We start from the raw sequence: 26,402 nt of genomic DNA, 5'->3' as shown, positions 1-26,402 counted from the left end.
GTAGCTAAAATTTCCAGAGATTCCATTCTCATTCAGCGTGCTCCATTCCCTCACAGCTGCTAGTGCTGACTATGCTGCGTATGTACCATCTCCACAGAATAGATGAGTGTGCCCCCTCCAGGCCAGGGCTACAGGAGCGAAGCTGGGCTTCTCCTGTGGTGGTTGCTACCAGCCGCTGCAGGCCAAAATGGGAATTGAGAGCAGGTACCCCCTTCTGGAGAATAAAGCCATTTGAGTTGAATGCAGAGGAGACAAAAGCTGAACCAGGGAAGGGAAGGAAGTAGATTGGGACTGGAGGAGATGGAGGGAGGGGAAGGTCTGGGAGCTGGAGAGAGAAATGCGGGAGGAATGTGTGAACACTGAGATTGGACGAGGAGAGGTGTGGAGACTGGAACTGGCTGGACAAGGAGACGAACTTGGAATCGGGGGGGGGGGGGTGAAAGGAAGGGGAACCTTCCAGCTTTATCAGTAAAGGAAGCAGTTAGTCCTACAGACAGCCTCCTTTACTATCTAACCTGATTCATCTCTATAGGGGGCCCATCGTGTGCATTGAATGAGGCAGAGGTCCTGTGGAAAAAGTAGTATGCAATCATGTAATTAGACTAACATAATGCATAAACACAAGGGGGCTGAACTGAGATTGCACAGGCAACTTTAATTCTGGCATTTCCTAATTCCTGGATGCTTGCCTTTGCAACTGCAGTGTGTTCGTGTTCATTCTCTCTCTCTCTGTATGTAATATTGGATTGGAAAATACGGAACATTATGCCTCTCTATAAATCAATAATACACATTCATCTAAAACAGGGTTTCTCAACCTGCGGGTGGTATCCCAAAATAGGATTGACAATATGCACCAAAAGAATTGCCAGCTTTTCTGGTCCCATGGGTCTGGCTGGGCTTTGTTCCCTACTCCGGACGTTGCGACCTGTGCTTGGGATCACAGTGAGCTCGTTTGACCCGGATCATGACGGAAGGCTGGCCAGGCCAAATTTTGAGTGATGTCTCCATGTGCCAGATTACAATGCCACTCACGTGAATGTGGGGGCTGGGCCAAACCTGAGCGGTGCTGCCACCCTAGTGGTCGCAATGTCCAGAGTGGGGAGCTGAGCCCAGCCAGCCACACGGGACTGGAGCTGTAAGAACAGTTAATGCAGGGGGGCCACTTAGATGGGGTGAGCAGTTACCAGCCCCCTGTGCTTCATGCCACCTGTTAATTTTAGGAAGGATTCCCTGGGAGTTGGGTGGGGGAGGGCAGGCATTGAAGGGATCAGTGGCAGCAGCACCTGTTGTGCCTATCCTATTGTCTGGAGCTGCAAGACCAGGATGAGGAGCCTGCTCCTGCTCTGGGCTCCTTCCTGACGGCATGGGGATGGGGCAGGGGATCTTCGGTGGCTGCCGCTGAGGAAGGGGCTCTGTGCTAATTCTCAGGCTCCCTCTGTGACATGGACGCTGCCTGGCCCTGGAGAGATTCCCTGCTCCCCAGGAGGTGCTGGGGAATCTGCCACTCATGGGGTCCCCTCAGCCGCAGCATTCACCTTCCCAACACGGCACAGCCCATTTCCCCCTGTCCACAGAGTCTGATGAGCCATCCCCGCCCTGGGAGGAGGGAGAAGAGAATGGGGAGCCTGGTAACCAAGCCCTAACAGAGGGTGGTTTCCTCTGGGGTCTCTGCACCCTGGTGTGTGGGCAGCTCCGGGGGCCACTGGGGGAACTGTCACCTCTGGTTCTTCCTCAGAGGCTCTCAAACAGCTGAATCAGGTAGTGGCAGCAACTGTGGGGGGGGGGGAAGCCCAGAGTGGAGTGATGTGGGGCTTTGAGGGAGGCAGAATCTTCAGGATCTTCACCCTGACTTGGTGGCTGCACCTCAGAAGTAGGAGCTGCTTGGAGCCAAAGTACCCCAACAGCAGCAGCTACTGCTACTTGGTTAAAGGACCACATTTCACCATGAAAACAAGCTGATCATCTCTTCTCTGCCGTACTCCCCTCTTCTTATGGCCATTGTCCTCTCACCCACTTTTTCTCTCTCTCCTTTTTCTCTTGTTCTGACCCCGCACCCTTATCCAGGAGACAGCTGCAGTTTACTTAAAATGGTGACCACAAGACGGGATCCAGATTATTTTTGGGTGCTTATCTATATACAAATAGCTGGAAAACTTCAGGGGGTGGGAGTGGAAATGGGGGTAAAGCGGGAGGCAGACATAAGAATCTGGCCCAGAGTTCATACCAAAACTGGAGGAGATTATCTAAATCATTTCTGGCATCATAATCTCTGCCATTTCAAAAAATCCAAGAGCTTCCTCAGACCTAAGTGGCCCCTGAGCCCTTACTGACAGTTGCACTCCCCCCCCCCCCCATTGAAATCTGAAATTGTGCCCCTTCAGGGGGTAAGTGCAGGATGGGTACTGCAAACCAAACCCTTCCCCTTCTCGCGCCATGGAAAGACTTGCATATGACCAGGGGTTGAAAAGATTGAGACCAGGTGTAAAGGGCAGAGCAAAGAGCATAGGTGAGGTATAAAAAAGGGGATGGCATAAGAAAAGGGAGATAGGAGCCTGCTATTTTCCATGATACACGTAGAAGAGACCATCAAGGAGCCTGCCACTTAAAACTGATAAAAAGAGAATGTGTTTACGCACAACACATAATTAACTGGTGGACCTCAGTGCCACCATACATCAGTAAGACCAGGAGTTTGGTGGGATTCATAAGAGGGTTATATATATGGACAGTAAGAACATAGTTATATTGCAATTTTTTTATCTCTAAATATAAACTGTCATGCTTCAGGGCACAAACTTATATCTGATGTGTATTAGGAAGACGTTTCTCCTTGCTATGAGGTTTCTTGCATTTCCTCTGAAGTGCCCAGCTGCTGCCAAAGGCCAGATGCTGGTCTAGATGGAGAACTGGTCTAATCCAGGATGGCAGTGCACATGTTTTTGAGGCTCTGACAATGGTCGTTTCATATGAATGAGGCTATTCTTTATCCCAGTTGTGACTGTTAAACTTTTAGACATTTGAGGATGACCTAAGGGAACGCTCTATTGGCCATGCTTTAATGCTGTTGAGATACCTACATCTTTTATAATCTTGCATTCTTCTGAAGCCATGAAAGTGTGTGAAAATTCTCACCTCCCATGTTGTTTTCTCCTTCCTGACATCTGCAGAACTCTGGCTTCATTTTGTTTTCTCAGTGGAAAACTCATTAAGAATGTTGGATCAGTAGACTCTGACGAATGAAGTAGCCTTTTCAAAGAACAGGCACAGTATGGGCAATGGCTATGCAGACATCTCCACACTTAAAAGTTGGTGTTTCAGTCCTGATTTAGAGAAGCCAGAGATGAGAATGGTGTAGTCTCTAACCAAGCACTCTTGACTGCTAAGAGCTAGACTAAGACCGCTCTCATTTTGCATAAGCCCCAAACATTTGGAATAGTAAGTGGCTGATGGTGATGACTCACCTGGCTTGGGGAAGGTTCTATTAACCACTGCTGATTGCCTGAGCCCAAGACACGGGTCTGTGTGGTGCATGAATTTGTTGAGCAAAAATGGTGTCATTGCAACCCATGAGACTTCTGTTACCTTTGTTGCCATGAAATTGTGCATCCTGAGATATCTTCAGTGAATCTGGAAGTGGCAGTGGATTTCATAGACAGAGGGAATGAATTTTTAAAGGTTAGTTAAAATGTATTTCTGTAAAGAAGGCCCCCTTACGCCCTAGAGGGAATTCAACCTCATATCTGTGTTTAACTCGGTGGTTTAATTTGCAATTTTCCTTTAACAGTTTGCATGAGCATTTTTGATTCTTATAGTCCTAGGTGCTACTGAAAGAAGCTAGCTGGCATCAGTATGGGTCCAACAGATGGTCGCAATGACCATGAAACAATGCATAGTTCAGCTTAGGCAGCCAGAGTCCCTGCTCCAATTCATATCTTATTTGTTTCTTTCACCAAGTAGTTTCACAAATCTGCACGACTTTATGCTTTTTAAAGACCAATCAGACTCTCTTCATCTGGCAGTTACCACATCATAAATGATATTGTCCTCCCATTGTTTATTTACAAAAGGCTAAGTAATAAAGCCATATTGGAGTTCTCTTGTCCTCTCTGCTGGGGGGGGGGAATCTCCCCTTGGAGATTCCGTTAGTTGGATCCATTTATCCCTTTCAGTGTTGTGTAATGAAATTGTGTAATCTCTGCAGGAGAGGGCAGAGGCAGCATTCATCTTCTTTCTCTTGGTCCCCTTTTGAAAATGCTGGTTTCCAAGAGCGATGACCATGGCTATGCAATCCCTTTGTGTCTCTCATGCTGCAGCAGACAGTCACACTGCTTGATCTACAGGAAACAAGACTCCTTCATTCATCTGTTTGCTTATTCTCTCTGAAACGCAGTGTGTTTTATTTCAGTCCAGAGATGGTAATTTATAAAGGGCTAAATATATTCTAATCTTAGCAAAGACCCTTTTTTCTTTCATTTTAACTGAAAGAGGCTCATTGTATTCCATAAATTAAGATAAATTGATGCATTCATCTATGGCTCATAGATTTAATAATGGTGCTGGAATTACAAGAATAGTAGGTTTGTTCATAATAAAGAGACATGCAGATAGAATTCTGAAGCTATGAAATTTCTGGGCAAAAAGGAGATTTGTCAGATAATTAAGGCCCTGATTTTAAAGCTAAGGTACCTACCTTCAGATTACTTATTATTAGGCTTGGCAGACTTCGCTTTTTATTTTTATAATTTCAACAGATTTGTTTATTTTTATCTGTTAAATTCTTCTTTTGAGTGCTTGTTCATATTGCATTTTGGTCTATGTAGCTAAGATCAAATGTAATATCTGTTCTTAACCATTTAATATCTGATATGTCCATTCCAGTGTAGGTATGTGCTTGCCCCAAGCACTGCCGCCAGAAAGTTTTCCCTCAGTGGTATCTGTTGGGTTGGCACTGGTACCCCCTGGGGTCACACGCTAATAGCACTGGTATAAAGGGTCCCTGCAGCCCCCTCAGTTTCTTCTTGCTGGCTAACCCCGACAGGGGTGGGGGGTTGGAATGGACATGAGCAACACATTTTGAAGGACAACAGTTATGGAAGGTGTCATAAATATAAAGGGAAGGGTAAACACCTTTAAATCCCTCCTGGCCAGAGGAAAAACCCTTTCACCTGTAAAGGGTTAAGAAGCTAAAATAACCTCGCTGGCACCTGACGACAATGACCAATGAGGAGACAAGATACTTTCAAAGCTGGGGCCGGGGGGGGGGGAAAACAAAGGGTCTCTCTGTCTGTGTGATGCTTTTTCTGGGACCAGAGCAGGAATGCAGGTCAGAACTCCTGTAAAGAGTCAGTAAGCAATCTAGCTAGATATGCGTTAGATTCTGTTTTGTTTAAATGGCTAATAAAATAAGTTGTGCTGAATGGGATGTATATTCCTGTTTTTGTGTCTTTTTGTAACTTAAGGTTTTGCCTCGAGGGATTCTCTGTTTTGAATCTGATTACCCTGTAAGGTATTTACCATCCTGATTTTACAGAGGCAATTCTTTTACTTTTTCTTTAATTAAAATTCTTCTTTTAAGAACCTGATTGCTTTTCATTGTTAAGATCCAAGGGTTTGGGTCTGTGTTCACCTATGCAAATTGGTGAGGATTTTTATCAGGCCTTCCCCAGGAAAGGGGGTGTAGGGTTAGGGGGCAGGGGAGGGAGACGTTTCCAAGTGGGCACTTCCCCGTTCTTTGTATAAAACTTAGGTGGTGGCAGCTTTTAACCTAAGCTGGTAAGAATAAGCTTAGGGGGTCTTTCATGCAGGTCCCCACATCTGTTCCCCTGACAGAGTGGAGAAGGAACCTTGACAGAAGGTTAGCAACCTTTTTTTCTTCGAGTGCTTGCTCATGTCCATTCCAATGTAGGTGACTCCCAAGCAGTAGTGCAGGTGGAGGGTTCAGGGTTTATAGACACAGCGATTGTAACACAGCTCGTCCACTCTCAAGCTGACTGTACCACGTACCAAGCCAGTGTTATACTAAATAGCAGAGCAGGCTCATGGACACAGTGATGGTAGAATGAGGGAGTGGAAACTGAGGGAGTGGAGAAAGGGAGTGGAAACTGGCATTTTCTGTGCTTATGTTTGGTGAAAAATATCATTGGTGGCTGGACTTTTTGTTCATAAATAGTGGAAAAACCACAAATCTTAAATAGCAGAAAGTAATTGCCCCTCATTCCAGTCAGATCCCTGTTTGCGGTCAAAACATCACACACTGACCTCCTAGCTGGCTTCCTTTTCCTATGATTTCCTCCAGCTCTTAAAACAGACAGGAATTGCCACATGAAGGCTAGTAAGCCATCTGTCTATCCCAATATTCAGTCTCCTGTGGTAGCCAAGAGGAAAGTGCTTTTGGTTTGGTTTTGTTTTGGTTTTTAAAAATTCTCCCTTCCTGTTTTTCTGTTCTTCTCCCCCACTCACCACCAGTGAGAGAAATGTGTATCCTTGCACCAACTTGCATAATACAAGTGTCAGCCATTCCCATGCAAGGGAACCTAGATACTACAATGATGAGGGCCCTAGAAATACCTCTTCTGCTTCCCTTTTGTTAGGAAGGCTACGTCTACACTACCACTTTTGTCTGTATAACTTGTGTCGCCATCAGGGAGGTGAAAAAACCACACTCTCTCAAGCGATGCAAGTTACATGGACAGAAGGGTCAATGTGGCCAGCATTGTCGGTGGGAGAGCTTTCACCTGCATAGAGCGGCTACACGAGCGATCTTACAGCGGAACAGTTGCAGCTGTAACCTCGTTAGTGTAGATATGGCCATACTCTAGTGCCCATGCTGTCCTATCTCCTTATCTCAGTCACGGATCATGCCTCTTGTGTTTATTCTGGTGATCACAAATTGCTGGGCTTCGCTAAACCCTTCTCCAGAAGCATCAAATGTGATGAATGGAGCCCTTCTCCAGAAGCATCAAATTCCCAATTTCCACAGCATGAAACAGGTTGCATGTTTTACAGTAAGTCCAAATACTCCGCAGTTGCCATCTGCATGATTAATGTCTGTGCTTCCCTCCTGCCACCCCGCCTCCTACGTTAGCAGCACAGTTCTGATTTACGTTTCACCATTGGCCCCGCTGCAGGTGCTCAGCGTAGGGCGCAGCTGCAAAGGGGTTGCATCTGACAATGATGCTAGTTTTATTGCTCAAATTAGCACTTATTGTGAGCCTTCGCTGCTTATTCTGAGCATGTATTCAGGCAACTCTCCAGCAGCTCACACGTTTGCCCACAGTGAAACAGGCCAGGCATTCTACTGCTTTCTCTTAAGTCAGGGCAGAATACTTAATTCTGGAGGGGCTCGGGTTTGGATAAAGGGCAGCCTCTTTCCCATCTCCCACTCCTTTGAAAGGCAGACTTGATCTCAGTCTATCACCTAGCATTGCGGTCTCTATTCATCCCTGGCTACCAAATGAAGCCTGGATCAGGCAGCAAACCAGTTTTCTACCAAACACCAGCAAGAAGATGGAAAACACCCCAAAAGGGGATTACTGGACATGGCTGTTGTCACTATGTCAAATACTCCAGATGGGGGGAAGGGTCCCCACCGATAATGACTGCTGCAGTAGGGGAGTGCTTTGTGCAGAGTCTCTCACAATTCCAGAGTTCTTTTTGCTATCTTAATCCCCTCTAGAGAAGCAAGTTGCAGCTTTGGTGGTGGCTGATGCTCACAGTAAGTGGGGCTGAGATCTACTCATTTGCTCTTTCCTGTTGCTTCCTTTGCTCTTACCTCCTTCTTCCTATACAGAGAACTCCCTGATCTATCCACTGCCTCCTTTCTCTGCCACCTGCCTCAGAGACAGCTACCCACTCTCCTCTCCACCCACTTGTCCCTTACTTTCCTTATTCCCCTTCTAGATAGTAGAAGGGTGGCTTTCTTTCCAAGGTCTGGCTGATCCCTTTGCTGCTTCCCAGTTCTCCGTGGTGTAGCATGTGGTCATTCTGGCACATTCTCTGGAAATTGTAGACTTTGTGTATCCAAATAGTTTGGAATTATGCTCTAACAGTACTGTGTTTTCCTAACATTTTGTATGACATTGCTACTTGGAGCAGCAGAAAGAGAATGTACTAGCATAATGTGAGGATAGTGGAGAAGGGGTGAAATATTACTTTGTTTCCCTATCATATTCCATCAGAAGTTCTAAACTGCTTTACAGATGGTGAATGAAGCATTACAGTCTGCCAGAGAATACTGGGATAATATTATCTGTTTTAGAGTTAATCTGCCTAGGATCACACAGCCAGGGGTGAGAAATCCTGGCCCCATTGCAGTCAGTTGCAAAACTCCCATTGACTTCACTGGGGCCAGGATTTCACCCCAGTTCTCCTGAATCCAGACTCCACCTTCCTTCAAAACCCAGGATTGCAGTAGTTGTGAATATTTATTTCCATTATTCTGGAAAGAGATCTGATTAGATCACCAGATGAGTTACTGGCTCCTCTGACTGGCTTTATCTGTAGTCCTCCAGGACCTTTACTGATGGCTTCTAGAACCTTGAAGCTCATCTAATCAAAATGAATCTTTGATATCTACTGTCATGGTAGCCAGGGAAGATAGGAAGCTCCACATTATATCAACTCTACTCAGAATAAACACAGAAACACCCCAGCTATGTTTTTAATATGGAAAAAGGCAACAAATCATGACAGACGTTCTTGTGAAGGCACACGGTCCTGCCTTACAGAAAAGGAAAGTTGTCTCGGCACTTTTTAAAATGGTGTATTTTTAGTGTTGTGTTATGTCGCATACAGATTAACTGTATTCCTTACCTAAAACCAACTAACATGGGTAATTGATTTCATCCATTCTCTCAGCTGGCACACAGCTATTTTTAATTTTTGTCCTGCAGTTATTACTTGACAAACCCTTGATTATGTTTTTCCTTCAGTACTAACTTTCTAATTCTTTCTGTTAGCCATGTTTTGCTGATGCATGTCACACTTTTTTTTCCCCCTTTCCTCCAGTTTTATAGATAAGAGCTGGTAATTGTCTTCATGGAGGCTGTAATGAATTCTGTCATCACACAAAGAAGCTTGCTAATAAAAGAAATCAAAGCAGCAATGAAAATGAATGGGAAGCATGCTTTAAAATTAGATTTGTACTACTTGAGTGCCACATTGTCACCTACAGAATGAGGAAATATTTAAAAGGCACCAAAAGCTGAGCTGGATATATTTGAAAGCTCCTTGTGGTATGTCAGTAGGACTCACGAAGCTTGCAGCTTTATTCCCAGAGTGCTGCAATTGCACAAAAGTCAGTAAGCAGCCAAATATTTTAAATTGTGGTCCAAAAAGTGGATATAGAAATTACCATCTTTATGTTCTCTGTTCTTTCAGCAATTTACTTGGCTTAATAGTCTATCTCCTCTTGGGATCTTTTGTAATGATGTCTTCTACTGTGACTGTAATCTTCTCTGATGCCAGGTGACTTCTTACATCCAATGATATTGATACTTTAAACCCGTCAAGTGCTTTGAGATCTACTGATGAAAAGTGCTATGTAAGAGCTCAGAATGACTATGCTTGTTCAGTCTAACCCTATTTCTCTGTTCTGTGTAGGTTCTCACACCATGTCCCCCCCTCCCCCATAGTATCTGAGCGCTATCCAAAAATTGTAAATCTATGGCCTGCCTTAGCTCATCTAGCAAGGGTGTTCCATGGCAGCTGATCTTATTCCTACTGACTGCACAGTGCCTGAGTCCGTGGTCCCAGAAGGGAAAAGAGTCTTTGGATAGCTTGATCCCAGAGCACTGAGAGTCTTGAAGATTAAGACCAGGACTTGGCAGCTCATGGGCAGATAGTGCATGGATCCAAGCCCTAAAGTGATGTGCTCCTGTCAATCTGCATGTTATAAGGTGGCAGCTGTATTCTGAACCAATGGAGGTTCCTTAGAATCTGTGGATTCACCCACATATATGATGTGTTATAACAATCTACTGTGGCCAGACCTGAGTCTGACAAGATGGGATGCAGTCTTCTGTCCAGCTGGAGAAACTTTATATTACTGTTGTTGCTGCGTGGGTGACCTGTTTTAGGAGTCCAAGGATGGTGGTGTCTTGGAGGCTCTAGAGCACATGCACTTTGCTCACTTGCTCTTTTTTCCTTTTTCCCTTTCATATCTCCCACACATGGTGAAGGTGAGGCAGGAGAAGCTGTGAGGTGGAAAGGAGATGAGTGAATGTAGGGCATGAAATGATGAGGCAGAAGAATGAGTCAATGGAGGGGGAACAGGGGTGTAGTACTTTTTTTTTTTAAAGTGGGTAAGCTAATCTAAATTAAATTCCATATTCCCTAAATGAGAAGTGGATAAACTCATTTACTTGAGTTTATCCTCGACTACGCTGCTGGGGGTGGGAGAGACTGCTTATACATTTTAAACTTGTGTTCAGGCAATCCTTTTATCTGCATGCAATGCTAATGCTGTGGGATGAGGAAGAGCACAGCTGGTGTAACCTCCCACAGGAGCAGTGCCTTAGGTAGAAGCAAGGTGCCATTATTTCCTGGCCTTAGTGGATTCTTCAGCCTTATTGATCACTAAAGCTCTGCAGGCTTTCCCTGGCTCCGAAGACTCTGCAGTCCTCCTCCCAGTGCAGATAGTCTGTGTAACTCGTAAAACTCCAGGTTTCTCTCGCTGCTTCTACAGCCATCCTTGCTTCTGCCCCAAAAGCCTTGCAGAGCTGCTAAAGCCCTTTGCAGATCTGCATTATGTGGGCTTAAAATATCACTGTATAATACTGAATAATTTGTCCCTTGGTCAATAGAAATTCTGATATATCTGAGCAGTGAAATCCTATCCCAGCCACTGCTGCAACCTGCCACTAATGTAACTTGTATCGCACAGGAGTTAGAGTAAGGAGCACCACTCTAATAGTACCAGTGGAAAGGACAACTAAAAGCACACCAAAAGTTAAATGGAGTACAGACTTTCTTCATCTGTAGTAACTATCCTGTCCTCTCAAGATATAACTAATTAAAAACTACTAAGGAACAAAAATCCATAGACCAGAGTTTCAGTCAAAATTCCTTTTTTGTATTCTTTACAATGACAAACATTTGATTAAAGTATTCTGGGATAGTGGAATTCTGGTCTCGGGAAACTGTGATAATATGAAGAGATGAAACTTCATTAAGCTACACACAGGAAATGACAATGATTATTAAATGGCTAGGGGCCAGCAGATAGAGATGAAACTCCAAAGGACCTTGGTGTTATAACTAGTAATTATGCAGCAGCCTTGGCCAAATATTTCATTCCCTTACTAAATATTTAATATTGTAGCCATAGAATATTAATGAATTGCCTTCTATGCATGAAGCTGTTGATTAAACTCACTGTACAGTGAATTGCAAGAGTCCAAATTAACCATGATGATGGCGTGGACCAATAACGCTGCCTTAGTTGCAGGCCAGTGGTCACCATCTTGTAATATTTATATATCTCACATATAGTGCTTTTGGGTACTGAGGGGGGATTTGGGTATCAAATCAAGGGCAAGACAATGTCAAGTGTGTCCTACTAAATGTAAGCAGGAGAAAATAGAAGAAGCTGTTTGAAGATCAATAGGAACCAGGAATCTACCTAATGGAGCCTCCGTCAGGTAGTTAAATGTTTGTCTGCCCCTCCTTTGCTAAGACAAGTACTTTATTTTCATTAAAAAAAAAAAAAGCCAACTGAGTCAGAAGCCAGTCCTCTTAAAGTGCAATATCCTATTTTTAACTTATAGATTAGATGTTCTCTGATTGGCTGAAGCTCCTAAATGTATTCCTTAAACCTACTGGAATGCATTTACTCACTGGTACAGAGAGCAGCATTCACTCTATTTTATTCACTTAGTCAGGCAAAAAGATTACATCCGCATTAATCTAGGTATAAAACAAAGATGTTGAAGGATGATGGCGCAGAATCAATGTCTCTACATGGAAAACAAACTTCTTGGCCTCACCTTGACACTAATCAGGCATCAGGTCATTATTCTGCAACTAATGCTCTATTCCATTGACTTTCTCTTCCTTTTTTTAAATGTAATTGTTTTCACCAGACAGGGACTTCCACTAATTGGAGGGCTGCAGAAGCTAGGAGTGTGTCTCTGCATTAAAAGCATAGCATTGATCTCCTAGACCTAGACTTTGCTCTGATACCCAGCGACAGGCCAAAAGCAGGGGAGGCAGTATTTTCTGGTTTGAAGCTTAGGCAGGTTTGTGAATAAGTCCATCAAGAGTGTTTGTGTAGCACATGATCTGAGCTATAGTGTTCCCCCCCCCCCCACCCACCCCCAAGTTACTTTTGGAGCTCTTGCCTGACGCAGAGCACAGGATTTGGCATGGGGATCCAATTTTTAATCCCTGTGCGCAATAATACACCATTCCACTTTAACTTGGGAAATAATCCTGTGTCAGAACTGTGCTGTTCAGAAAGAGTCCTTTGCTTCTTCCCACCCGATGGCCAAGGATCTAAAGAGCATCTCTACAGCCAATATGCTAATCTTTTGGCTAAACTAAAAGATGCCCAACTGAGCAGCCAACAGTCAGGTTTGAAGTTAGTATTTCAGGGACAGGCTGAATCAGTCTTTAAAGTACAAAGCTTCTGTAAATTTTCCTATATTGAACATGTTTTGCTTTTCAACTGAAGTGAATTCCGATTGTGTATCTGTCCCTCTCTGCCATTCTACAGGTGTGGATGTGTGGGGGTCGCATGGAGGACATCCCTTGCTCCCGAGTGGGTCATATCTACAGGAAATACGTTCCTTACAAGGTTCCAACAGGAGTCAGCCTGGCAAGGGTAAGTGTTTTTCTAAATAACCTTCCTTTGCAACTTTAGAGGCCCAGGGACAGGCATGTTGAGGACTCCACAAGCCTCAACTCTCCCTATCTTGTATCATGATTAGAGATGGGAAAAGACCTACTGGCTTAGCAAATTTGTCCCTCTGTTGCGGCAAGGTACATTCATTCTCCCCTGCACCCTCCAACAGAGAGGAAATCTAATCGTAACCAGAAGCTACTCTGGATCTTGACCAAAATTCTCAGGGCATTTGGAGTTATGGGGCTGTGTGCTTGGCTGGCTGTCGGCAATACAATCCCAGTAAAAGGTACTGTATGCTTTTATCATTGAAATTTTACACGTCATGATAGCTTAGAAGACATTCTAGGCAGTGTGGTACAGGATGGTGATTGTGCTGCTTCAATGATAAAGACTTTTCAGCCTCAGCATGTCATGGGTGTTCTCATTCTGTAATATGGTAATACTCCGTTTAAATAAAGGGATCTCATTATGCTATTCCAGTATAATTACTGTAAACTCCTAGGCTCGTCTTATGAAGATGGTGTGCAGGTTTCCTTTGAAGATGAGGACTGAGAGGTCAGATATGGTGTGATCATTTTGTGATAAACATCATATCTCCCATGGGTCAATACTTATCATTTTTCTGTGAGAGTTCACCCAAGCTTAGTGATTGCTTTGTTTCACCGACATAGTTGCTACTTAGGCGTTCAGTGCACTGGATGAAGTGCACCACATGCTTTGATAGGCATGTGTAGGACCCATGAATCTTGAAGGGCATGTTGTGCAGAATATTGATCATCATAGCAGTGGAGATATATCTACAGGTTCACGTGCAGATACCACTGAATATGCTCCCAGGAGAAAATCCAGGATTTACACTTCAACACAGTTAAAAACACCTTCACCAAACAAGGACACTCTACCAGAGAAGTACATTGCATCATGGAGCAAGCCACCCTTCTACTATCTAGAAGGGGAATAAGGAAATAAGGGACAAGTGGGTGGAGAGGAGAGTGGGTAGCTGTCTCTGAGGCAGGTGGCAGAGAAAGGAGGCAGTGGACAGATCAGGGAGTTCTCTGTATAGGAAGAAGGAGGTAAGAGCAAAGGAAGCAACAGGAAAGAGCAAATGAGTAGATCTCAGCCCCACTTACTGTGAGCATCAGCCACCACCAAAGCTGCAACTTGCTTCTCTAGAGGGGATTAAGATAGCAAAAAGAACTCTGGAATTGTGAGCGACTCTGCACAAAGCACTCCCCTACTGCAGCAGTCATTATCGGTGGGGACCCTTCCCCCCGTCTGGAATATTTGACATAGCGACAACAGCCGTGTCCAGTAATCCCGTTTTGGGTGTTTTCCACCTTCCTGCTGGTGTTTGGTAGAAAACTGGTTTGCTGCCTGATCCAGGCTTCATTTGGTAGCCAGGGATGAATAGAGACCGCAATGCTAGGTGATAGACTGAGATCAAGTCTGCCTTTCAAAGGAGTGGGAGATGGGAAAGAGGCTGCCCTTTATCCAAACCCGAGCCCCTCCAGAATTAAGTATTCTGCCCTGACTTAAGAGAAAGCAGTAGAATGCCTGGCCTGTTTCACTGTGGGCAAACGTGTGAGCTGCTGGAGAGTTGCCTGAATACATGCTCAGAATAAGCAGTGAAGGCTCACAATAAGTGCTAATTTGAGCAATAAAACTAGCAACATAGTCAGATGCAACCCCTTTGCAGCTGCGCCCTACGCTGAGCACCTGCAGCGGGGGCCAACGGTGAAACGTAAATCAGAACTGTGCTGCTAACGTAGGAGGCGGGGTGGCAGGAGGGAAGCACAGACATTAATCATGCAGATGGCAACTGCGGAGTATTTGGACTTACTGTAAAACATGCAACCTGTTTCATGCTGTGGAAATTGGGAAGTGTTCACATTTGATGCTTCTGGAGAAGGGCTTAGCGAAGCCCAGGAATTTGATCACCAGAATAAACACAAGAGGCATTATCTGTGACTGAGATAAGGAGACAGGACAGCATGGGCACCAGTGTTACTAACTGAAAGAAAGCAGAAGAGGTATTTCTAGGGCACCCTTGCATGGGACTGGCTGACACTCAGGTTTTTTTGCAGTGGTAATGTAGCCGTCTTGGTCCCAGGATGAGGAGTCACAAGGTGTGTGAGGAACTTTGTTTGTGAAAAACAAGCTTTTGAGATTACACAGAGCTCATCCAATGAAGTGAGCTGTAGCTCACGAAAGCTTATGCTCAAATAAATTCGTTAGTCTCTAAGGTGCCACAAGTACTCCTTTTCTTTAAGTCTGGGAAAGGTATTCAGTGTATCACAGCTAAATACAGTTTATTTAGCGTAAAGAGTAAAACACGTTTCAGGAGACCATTGAAGAGGAAGTGGGCAATTAACATATCTTCAGTTATAGGAGATCACCTACAAAAGACGAGCCTGGGAACTTGAATTCATAAAATCAGGCTATCAGAAATACCCGTTTCATGACTAACCTCCTTTGTCCTGTGACTACAGAAGTGTTAATTGCCTGCTTCCTCTTAAATGGTCTCCTACATCACTTTTCCCTCCTATGCTAAATAATTTGTCACCTTGTATCTAGCTGTGACACTACGTAACTTTCCCAGAGGTGAAGAAGAGCTGTGTTTTAACTCTGTCTCGTTCACCACCAGAAGTTGATCCAATAAAAGATATCATCTCACCCACCTTGTGTCTCCAATATCCTGGCACCAACACAGCTACAACATTGCAAACAATGTTGTAATGATTGTTTTTGTGTTTGATATTTACATGGCAAAGATTTGCAAACCTAGTAAAACTTCCATAATTAATAGTAAAAGAAAAGAGAGCCCCTTCATCCTCATACCTCACACTGTACTGGAGGAGTAAGTTATAGGAAAGGCCTGTCCAGTCAAATTTCTTCAGTATTGTAGTTGAGAAAGAGAGATGATTACGTCCTTAGCACTGGTTTCAGAGTAGCAGCCGTGTTAGTCTGTATTCGCAAAAAGAAAAGGAGTACTTGTGGCACCTTAGAGACTAACAAATTTATTAGAGCATAAGCTTTCGTGAGCTACAGCTCACTTGTATGCTGCCGTTTTCTACCTCTGGTTCCAAGTAAATTGAAAAAGGGTAGTAGCGCCCTCTGGTGGGAAAAGATAATAGAAACAGAAAGGATACAAAACTAAACCAAGAAACAGTTTTCCTACCTGGCTATATGTCTAGATCAGAGGGTCAGAAAATATCTTTCTTGAACGAGACTGTGCCCTAATTATATATTTAGAATGTATTACTGTGACAAAGTAATGACCTCAGAGAGAGATGCAGTGTTCTTCTGTTCATCTCCCCTGTAATGTTAGAATCCTCTGATTCCTTGTTAACTCCTCCAGGATGTCAGAGGGCATTGGGGGAAGGCTGGTGTGGGGCTGGAAACCTTGGAATCACCAGACTTGGAGAACATTTAGGCTAAGGTTTACATTTAGTTACATCAGATCATATCAGTGATCATAAAGTGACAGCTCGGGAAGGGGGTGTGTTGGACTGTATTTGGAGCTGGATGAGAAGGTCACTTGCTTGCAGTTTTTGAACTGCAGAAACTAGAAGCTGTTTTTGCTTCTAATCTGCCATGGCAAATGCATTGCTGCCAGTTGTGCATTCCATTGAAATTGGTACGTCAGGTGTACTTGTTGTGCTTGGCAGTCCAGCGAGTTTATTCCAGTGAGAGCCTAATGTTGCCAGGCAGTAGTCAGGGAGCTAATGACATATTGTACTCGCTGTTAGGCAGCACAGCTGGATGTAGCAGTCAAGAAGCTGTGTATAGCTACATTGTGGATTTAATGTTAGCTAACTACTTGCACTGAAATGATTAAATTGCTGGTTTAGTAACATATTGAAACTAAAATTCAGTGTGTGCCATTACCTGCTTGAACATAAGCTTTCGTGAGCTACAGCTCACTTCATCAGATGTTTTTTCCACTGAATGCATCCTATGAAGGGAGCTGTAGCTCATGAAAGCTTATGCTCTAATAAATGTGTTAGTCTCTAAGGTGCCACAAGTACTCCTTTTCTTTTTGCGAATACAGGCTAACACGGCTGCTACTCTGTAACCTGTCATTACCTGCTTGATATTTTTATCAGTATGTCTGAGTTTTTCCTCCCAAATGAAGACTTGAGTCCCATTTTAGAGACAGTACAGAAGCAGAGTTAGCCTATGAGAGGCTTTGCTATTGTTTTTATAAGTGACTTGGTCAGAGGGAAACCTGTGATACCTGTATGGTTAACAGGAAGCAAACAGTGGGGGATGTTCTGAAGGGACTGCATCTCTAGTGTGTATACTCTCCCACTTACTGTGCCTCAGTGTTAAGTTTCTCTTAGTTTTGTATATAAAAGAGATTAACAGTGGAAAGGAGAGAATTCTGTAGAAGGATGCTTTCCAAAACTGGGTGCTGCAGTTGTCATTCACAAAGGATGTGGCAGGATGGATCAGAGGAGGAGGAATGGGAAGTTGTCATCTCAGACCTCAGTGTCCAGTGGTATTTACAATCGCTGTCTCTGCTCTGACTTGTATTTAAAACAAGTTCTGGCTAAGTGCTATTTCCACAGCCACAAGGAACCACAAGTAATGGCCAATCACCAAGGATTCTCTTTTGACATCAACCAAACATACCTTTTCCTATAACTCCCCTGGAAATAGAGAATAACACTAAAAATTACCTTGCTCCTAGCAGCCCGAGAGAGCGCCTGTGTTAATGGAAATCCTTTCTAAGCAAAAACATGAGACCTGCTCTGAATTCTAATGCAGAGGTTGAATGGACACAGTTTTTCATGTACATTTTTCCCCCTCATTCCTTCCACATGTGCCTGCTACCTATGTAGAACTTGAAGCGTGTGGCTGAAGTGTGGATGGATGAATACGCAGAGTACATTTACCAGCGTAGACCTGAATATCGGCATCTCTCTGCGGGGGATGTGACTGCTCAGAAGGAACTTCGCAACAATCTCAACTGCAAGAACTTCAAATGGTTCATGAGTGAGGTAGCTTGGGACTTGCCAAAATTCTACCCACCAGTGGAGCCCCCAGCAGCTGCCTGGGGAGAGGTGAGTTCATTTAATAAACTGCTAGGGTTGACAAGCCAGAAAGATCTACCAGGCTATTTTGGATTGTTATAATAGAACTAATCATGAGCCCTGATGCCTATTAGCTCCATTCCTATGAACAGACATTACATCTTTATTCATAAAGATTCTGCGCTGAATGCTTCAGAGATCAGAATTCCTATGTGTTTCATTGTACTGGCCTGCTCAGGAACAGAGCAGACCCTTTGGCTGAGAGATTAGCACACGATCATAAAAAGAAATTGTATGCTGGCTTGTTCTATAAGATTGCAATTAATGCACCATGTTTTAGGGGAGGCAGCATAATCCAGTGAATAGGATGTGGGTTGGGGAAGTAAGAATCAAAATAAAAATAAAACCCAGATGTCCTGTGAGATCTCGGACCAGTCAGTTAGCTTCTTTCTCATCCTCCTCCTCATTGTAAAATGTCTAGCCTAGGGGGGATAAGAAACCCATACGTGTTTAAGGCTTGTTCCCCTAATTATTATTAAATACAAGGGGTCCCCAGTATGTGTCTCCTGCTTACCTGTCATTTTGCGTATCCATCACTCATCCATAGGGGAACATGTTCGGATTCACGTTGGTCCCGATCCACATCTGTCGCTTCACCTTTTGCGTGGCTTTTCTTTGGGTGCTTCCCTGGCATTCAGGAGGCGCTGGGAGGGAAGGGGCAGAGGTGATGGGGGGGCAGGGGGCCATTATTTTTTTATGGGGGAAAATGCCCCCATATCAGTCGCCCTTTTCAGGAATGCAACTTCCGATGTATACTGGGGACCCCCTGTCACAGGCTCTGCCATCCTCTGGTGTATGTTTTCTTTTAAGTTAAATGCAGGGCACTTAAAGCAGATTACTATGCTATAAAAGGTCATCCCTATTTTGACTTACAAAGTGTGTGCCTCTTTCCAGCTGTAACAATGTCAGCTCAATTGTACCTTTGTACTAATAGCTACCATTTGAGGTAACTTCTTAAATCATTCTGCCTCTTGGCTGTCACTTCAACAAAAGTGTAACGTAACTAATTAACAATTTAATATTGCAGATCCGTAATATAGGAACTGGTCTATGTGCAGATACAAAACACGTAACTCTGGGCTCCCCATTGAGGCTGGAAACCTGTGTGAAAGGCAGAGGAGAGGCAGCTTGGAACAACATACAGGTAATCGAGTCTTTCTCATAACACATTCATTTTTAAAATGATCATGGTGAGGAAAAGCAACATTTAAAAATAAACACCTTGGCTATGATCTAAATTAGGACCTAACTATGTCACAGTGGCTTCAACTTGCTGGGTAATGAGGCACAATGCTGTGCCAGGTGAGTGAAATGTGGTCTGTTACCCATTGACCTAAGTACCAAATGTACTGATGCTGTTCCTAGTAGACTGCAATTGTTAGTATAAAAGCAAATAGCAGGAGGGAAAGGAACTGGAGCCTGGAAGGCTCCTTGTGGAGCTTTTACCTTTTAGTCTGTGAAGGGTTGAGGTGAACAGAAGAGAATAACAAATGGAAAGAATATACCAAAACAATGAAAGAAACCAGTAACAAGGCAACTATGGTATGTAACAAAGTGAATATTAACTTCAAAGAATCTGCTGAAAGAAGCGATAAAGAGGAACACCATACATAATGAGGAACCTGCAAGCACATTCAATAAACATTTACTATCGTTCCTCTGACAGGAAGCAAATGCATGATTAACATCCCAATCATTGCTGGGGAGAGAGCTTAACCTGGCTGGGCTATAAATTCACCCTCCTGATGCATTAGGTGCTAGAAATGACAGCTTTATTGTAACAAGGAGGGCAGGGGAAATATTAGTTAGTCTTAAAATGTAGCAGCCAAGTTGAGGAAAGATCAAGAACACAGTGTATCTATTATGGAGCAATACATAACTCTTCAGGGAAATGGATTAGTATTAGAAGATAAAGATCTGTTGCATATGAATTTTGATGCAGGAAAACTGGAAATTAAATCAATTTACTGTGCAATTCAGTCCAAAAAGACAAGACTCCAACACAGGAGATTGGCCCAGGTTTAAGGAACAAACCTGTATATTAAGGACTGCAAAATACAGTGGGGTGAGAAAAACTGCTTAATCTAGTTGCTGCTCTGTCTAATAGGTTGAGTGTTTAGACTGTGGGCTTATATTTTTTTCTTTTGGTAACTGACTTTTTGCCTATCACTTAATCTACCATTTATAGTCAATAAATTTGTTTATCTTTACCAGTGAGTTTGTATGAAAAGTGTGGTAAATCTGCTCAGGTTTGACAAAGGCTGGTATATGTCCACTTTCCATTGTTGAACTGGTGAACCAAATATTTAAATTTGCACCGCCCATCTTGAGCAGTGCAAGATAGTATATTCCTGGAGTAGAGTGCTGGGAGCTGGGGGATTTGGCTCTGTTACTTTTCTCTGGGTGATTCATGAGTGGCACTGGGAGCATTCATGCAGTCTAGCTGGATGTGGGGATCACATGCTGTTGTGATGAGTGATCACAGCACCTGGAGGGGTTTGCTGCTGGTCACTAGCAAGGCATTGTGAGAGAGAGCCGAGGCTGGAGAGAGTTAAGGGGGCACAGCAGTCCCACAGCCCCAGGCTGCACCCCGGAGGATCCTTTCACACCCTTCCCAGCTAGTGTCCCATCACTGGCCATTAGAGATATTTGCTGTTAGCAGTCGCATATTGGCTATGTGCCACTGTAGACAGTTTTATCATACTGTTCCTTCCATAAACTTACCAAGCTCAGTCTTGAAGCCTCTGTATCTTCCCACTGGGTGGCTCATGCTGACCCTAGGGAGCCCCATGTGGCCTGGGGAGCACAGGGCTTGATCTTAGATTCCCTGAGGCACTGTGCAGGCTACCTGGGCAGATCACAGAACCATTATTAACAAGGTGTCTTGTAGCTCTTTGCTGATTCTACCCTCTGCACTGTCAAGTGTTCTAATCAGTGAGTTAGTTATAAGCTTAATACTCCCACTGAGAGATCCACATACCAAACCGAGGAGCCACTAGACTGTGGAAGTGGCTTGTTTCTAAGAGTTCTTGACTTGCCTTCCCCGGACAAGTGCTGTCTAGCTGAGCAGTGCTGCACCCTGTGAAGAAACAGAAGAATTTCAGCTCTTGAATCTGGATGGCTTCTTTTCATTCGCTCTCATTCATCCCATTCTAAGAGGATCATGTTTGTCCTGGCAGGTATTCACCTTCAGCTGGCGGGAAGATATCCGTCCTGGGGACCCTCAGCACACCAAGAAGTTCTGTTTGGATGCCATTTCCCACAGCAGCCCTGTGACCCTCTATGACTGTCACGGAATGAAGGGGAACCAGCTGTGGAGATACAGGAAAGTGAGTGTGTTTACTTAATGATGATGTGCCACATCATTCCATGAACACCTGAGATCACTTGTCATAACATGACTCATGTGGTGGTCTCTTATGATTCATGTAGCTGTGACAAGAGAATTTACAGGAATCCATTGTCATTTAGCATTAATAAAAGCAGCATGGGCAAGATGGGGTAGGCATATCTTTTTTCACTACCTGAATGGAAAAGGACTTCTTGAACTGCTCATGAGTAAGAAGAGGTTATAATAACCACTAGCTAGAGGAAACAGCAAAAGCAGCCTGCTTCTCAAGTTTGTTCTGCGGAGCCTGCCCAAGGTTGCACTTTGTGTCATAGTCTTGGCACAAGAACCACATTTCATTGGTGGCATAAGCAGCATCACTCCAGTGACTTCCATGAAACTGCTTCTGCTTGCACCAGCTCTGCATCTGGTTCAATGTGGGCTTGTACATGAGCCCAGTACTTGGATATAGGAGAGGCAGCGTAAGACCAACTTCTGTTCTTGCCTGATTGCAGACTGGTTTCAGTCAGGCTGCCATCAATCCTGCCCCACTTGCTCCTAGTTTCCCCTTAATGTGCCCTTATCAGATGGAGCAGGCTCCCTGCATCTTCATTTAGAAATGGGAAGGAACAGCATTAAGTGTGATGCCAACGAGAGAGCAAGCGAGGAGACCCTCTGTTAAACTAGCTGCAGCTTCCACCCACAGCCCTCTGGCTGTGGAGTAATGCCATACCTGCCATGCACAATCTGTTTACAGAGTTGTACTAGAGCTTGTCAGGTTGATGTTTAATAATGTGGATGCCCCTCCCATGAGCGGATGTGACTTACTAATTCTCTACAAGCAATGTTTGTGTGACAGCAGGTGAAGACATTTTTATTTCGAATGCTCATATCCCACAAACCCTCCCACCCCCCATCTGTATGCCCAGTATGACTGGAGGGTAAGCAGCAGAGCATGAGCCTGCAGACTGAAGAATCTAGATTCATAGATACTAAGGTCAGAAGGGACCATTCTGATCATCTAGTCCGACCTCCTGCACAGCACAGGCCACAGAATCTCACCCACCCACTCTTATGAAAAACCTCACCCATGTCTGAGCTATTGAAGTCCTTAAATCATGGTTCAAAACTTCAAGGAGCAGAGAAGCCTCCCTCCAGTCAACCATGCCCCATGCTACAGAGGAAGGCGAAAAACCTCCAGGGCCTCTCCAATCTGCCCTGGAGGAAAATTCCTTCCCGACCCCAAATATGGCAATCAGCTAAACCCTGAGCATATGGGCAAGATTCACCAGCCAGATACCCAGGAAAGAATTTTCTATAGTAACTCAGATCCCATCCATCTAATATCCCATCTCAGGGGATTTGGCCTATTTACCCTGAATATTTAAAGATCAATTACTTACCAAAATCCCATTATCCCATCATACCATCTCCTCCATAAACTTATCGAGTAGAATCTTAAAGCCAGATAGATCTTTTGCCCCCACTGCTTCCCTTGGAAGGCTATTCCAAAACTTCACTCCTGTGATGGTTAAAAACCTTCGTCTGATTTCAAGTCTAAACTTCCTGGTGGCCAGTTTATACCCATTTGTTCTTGTGTCCACATTGGTGCTGAGCTGAAATAATTCCTCTCCCTCTCCTGTATTTATCCCTCTGATATATTTATAGAGAGCAATCATATCTCCCCTCAACCTTCTTTTAGTTAGGCTAAACAAGCCAAGCTCCTTAAGTCTCCTTTCATAAGACAAGTTTTCCATTCCTCGGATCATCCTAGTAGCCCTTCTCTGTACCTGTTCCAGTTTCAATTCATCCTTTTTAAACATGGGAGACCAGAACTGCACACAGTATTCTAGGTGAGGTCTCACCAGTGCCTTGTATAACGGTACTAAAACCTCCTTATCCCTACTGGAAATGCCTCTCCTGATACATCCCAAAACCGCATTAGCTTTTTTCACAGCCATATCACATTGGCAGCTCATAGTCATCCTATGATCAACCAATACTCCAAAGTCCTTCTCCTCTTCCGTTACTTCTAATTGATGCGTCCCCAACTTATAACTAAAATTCTTGTTATTAATCCCTAAATGCATAACCTTACACTTCTCACTATTAAATTTCATCCTATTACTATTACTCCAGTTTACAAGGTCATCCAGATCCTCCTGTATAATATCCCGATCCTTCTCCGAATTGGCAATACCTCCCAGCTTTGTATCATCTGCAAACTTTATTAGCGCACTCCCACTTTTTGTGCCAAGGTCAGTAACAAAAAGATTAAATAAGATTGGTCCCAAAACCGATCCCTGAGGAACTCCAATGGTAACCTCCCTCCAACCTGACAGTTCGCCTTTCAGTAGGACCCGTTGCAGTCTCCCCTTTAACCAATTCCTTATCCACCTTTTGATGTTCATATTGATCCCCATCTTCTCCAATTTAACTAATAATTCCCCATGTGGCACGGTATCAAATGCCTTACTGAAATCTAGCTAGATTAGATCCACTGCATTTCCTTTATCTAAAAAATCTGTTCCTTTTTGAAAAAAGGAGATTAGGTTGGTTTGGCACGATCTACCTTTTGTAAAACCATGTTGTATTTTGTCCCATTTACCATTGACTTCAATGTCCTTAACTAATTTCTCCTTCAAAATTTTTTCCAGGACCTTGCATACTACAGATGTCAAACTAACTGGCCTGTAGTTACCCGGATCACTTTTTTTTCCTTTCTTAAAAATAGGAACTATATTAGCAATTCTCCAATCATTCGGTACTATTCCTGAGTTTACAGATTCATTAAAAATTCTTGCTAATGGGCTTGCAATTTCAGGTGCCAATTCCTTTAATATTCTTGGATGAAGATTATCTGGGCCCCCCGATTTAGTCCCATTAAGCTGTTTCAGTTTCGCTTCTACCTCTGATATGGTAATATCTACCTCTATATCCTCCTTCCCATTTGTCATGCTACCATTATCCCCAAGATCCTCTTTAGCCTTATTAAAGACTGAGGCAAAGTATTTGTTTAGATATTGGGCCATGCCTAGATTATCTTTAACCTCCACTCCATCCTCAGTGTTAAGCAGCCCCACTTCTTCCTTCTTAGTTTTCTTCTTATTTATATGGCTATAGAACCTTTTACTATTGGTTTTAATTCCCTTTGCAAGGTCCAACTCTACTCGACTTTTAGCCTGTCTCACTTTATCCCTACATGTTCTGACCTCAATTAGGTAGCTTTCCTTGCTGATCCCTCCCATCTTCCACTCCCTGTATGCTTTCTGCTTCTTCTTAATCACCTCTCTAAGATGCTTGCTCATCCAGCTTGGTCTACAACTCCTTCCTATGAATTTTTTCCCCTTTCTTGGGATACAGGCTTCCGATAGCTTCTGCAGTTTTGATTTAAAGTAATCCCAAGCCTCCTCTACCTTTAGATCCATAAGTTCTTCAGTCCAATCCACTTCCCTAACTAATTTCCTTAATTTTTGAAAGTCAGCCCTTTTGAAATCAAAAACCCTAGTTGCAGATTTATTTTTGTTAATCCTACCATTTAGTTTGAACTGAATTAGCTCATGATCACTTGAGCCAAGATTGTCCCCTACAACCATTTCTTCTATGAGGTCCTCGCTACTCACCAAAATTAAATCTAAAATGGCATCCCCTCTAGTCGGTTCAGCAACTACTTGATGAAGGAATCCATCAGCTATCGCATCTAGAAAAATCTGAGCCCTATTATTATTACTAGCACTGGTCCTCCAGTCTAAATCTGGGAAGTTAAAGTCTCCCATGATCACGCAGTTTCCATTAGTATTTACTTTATTAAAGACATTAAAAAGGGCTCTATCCATATCCAAATTAGATCCCGGAGGTCTATAGCACACCCCAAGCACTATCGTAGGAGAGGCTTTACTAGTTTTCTTCCCCAATGTAATTTTTGCCCAGACAGACTCTGTCTTATCCATTGCATCGCTTCTTATTTCTTTACATTCTACCTCATCATTGATATACAATGCTACTCCACCCCCTTTACCTTTGTTTCTGTCTTTCCTAAAGAGCACATACCCTTCAATACCTGTAGTCCAGTCATGACTACTATTCCACCATGTTTCTGTTATCCCTATGATATCTGGTTTCACTTCCTGCACCAGTAGCTCTAGTTCCTCCATTTTGTTACCTAGACTCCTCGCATTGGTGTACAAACATCTTAATTTTTGCTGTTTGGCCTCGCTCACATTTTGTACCCTATTAGGCAGGGTCATTCTACAGCCAGTATAACCTATTAGACTAGTATCCACACCGCCCTCACTCCTTATATACATTTTCCTACCCACGGCTGTATCCATTCTTACTTCATCTTCTTCCCTCTCAATGCTAAAATCTGGCGTGGAGATTTTCTGGACATCTCCCATCCATCTCCCCCCAATTCCTAGTTTAAAGTTCTCTTTATCAATTGTGCCAGTCTCGATCCTAGAAGTCTATTTCCTTCCCTACTGAGATGAAGTCCATCCCGAGAGAACTGACCTCTGTCCGTGAATGCCTCCCAGTGGTCATACATCCCAAAGCCCTCCTTATAGCACCACTGCCTAAGCCATCTGTTGACAGTCATAATCTTGTCAGACCTTTGTTGCCCTTCTCTAGGAACAGGAAGGATCCCGCTAAAGATCACCTGAGCCTCAATTTCCTTAAGCGTCTTCCCCAGCCTAGCATAGTCTCCCTTAATACTTTCCAGCGAGAATCTAGCCGTATCATTTGTTCCCACATGAAGGATAATTAGGGGATTCTTTCCCGCTCCCTTTAGGATCCTTTTCAACCTCAGGTCTACATCCCGTATCTTAGCACCCGGAAGACAGCACACCCTTCTATTCTCAGGATCAGCTCTAGTTACAGGCCTGTCTATTCTTCTCAATAAAGAGTCCCCGATCACATAGACCTGCCTTTTCCTGGTGGCAGTGCTATTCTCCAGTGTCTCCCCTGTTCTCTCTGGCTGCAAGTTCTTTCCATTCCTATTTTCCCTTACAATCTTCTTCAACCCATCCTGTATCCTCCTGGGGCTCATATTTGGTGTAGTCTCCCTTGACTCTTCCCCTTTTTCTATAGGGCTAGCCTCTCTTCTCTTCTTCCTTACCCTTCCACCTTCAACAAGTAC

The 26,402-nt window shown here is 43.8% G+C and overlaps 1 protein-coding gene across 1 annotated transcript in view; it reads left to right on the top strand.

The window, feature by feature from the left end:
* Positions 1–26,402, top strand: part of GALNT10 (polypeptide N-acetylgalactosaminyltransferase 10) — a 132,012-nt gene that overhangs the window by 100,037 nt on the left and 5,573 nt on the right. The window contains exons 8-11 of the mRNA XM_038415015.2: positions 12,716–12,823; positions 17,689–17,910; positions 18,968–19,084; positions 21,120–21,269. Of these exons, the coding sequence (XP_038270943.1) occupies positions 12,716–12,823; positions 17,689–17,910; positions 18,968–19,084; positions 21,120–21,269 (597 nt within the window). The remainder of the gene's footprint in view (positions 1–12,715; positions 12,824–17,688; positions 17,911–18,967; positions 19,085–21,119; positions 21,270–26,402) is intronic.

This window comes from Dermochelys coriacea, chromosome 8 (assembly GCF_009764565.3).
Source record: "Dermochelys coriacea isolate rDerCor1 chromosome 8, rDerCor1.pri.v4, whole genome shotgun sequence".
In the NCBI taxonomy this organism is placed as follows: domain Eukaryota; kingdom Metazoa; phylum Chordata; order Testudines; family Dermochelyidae; genus Dermochelys; species Dermochelys coriacea.
This window is presented reverse-complemented; position numbering and strand designations above follow the sequence as displayed.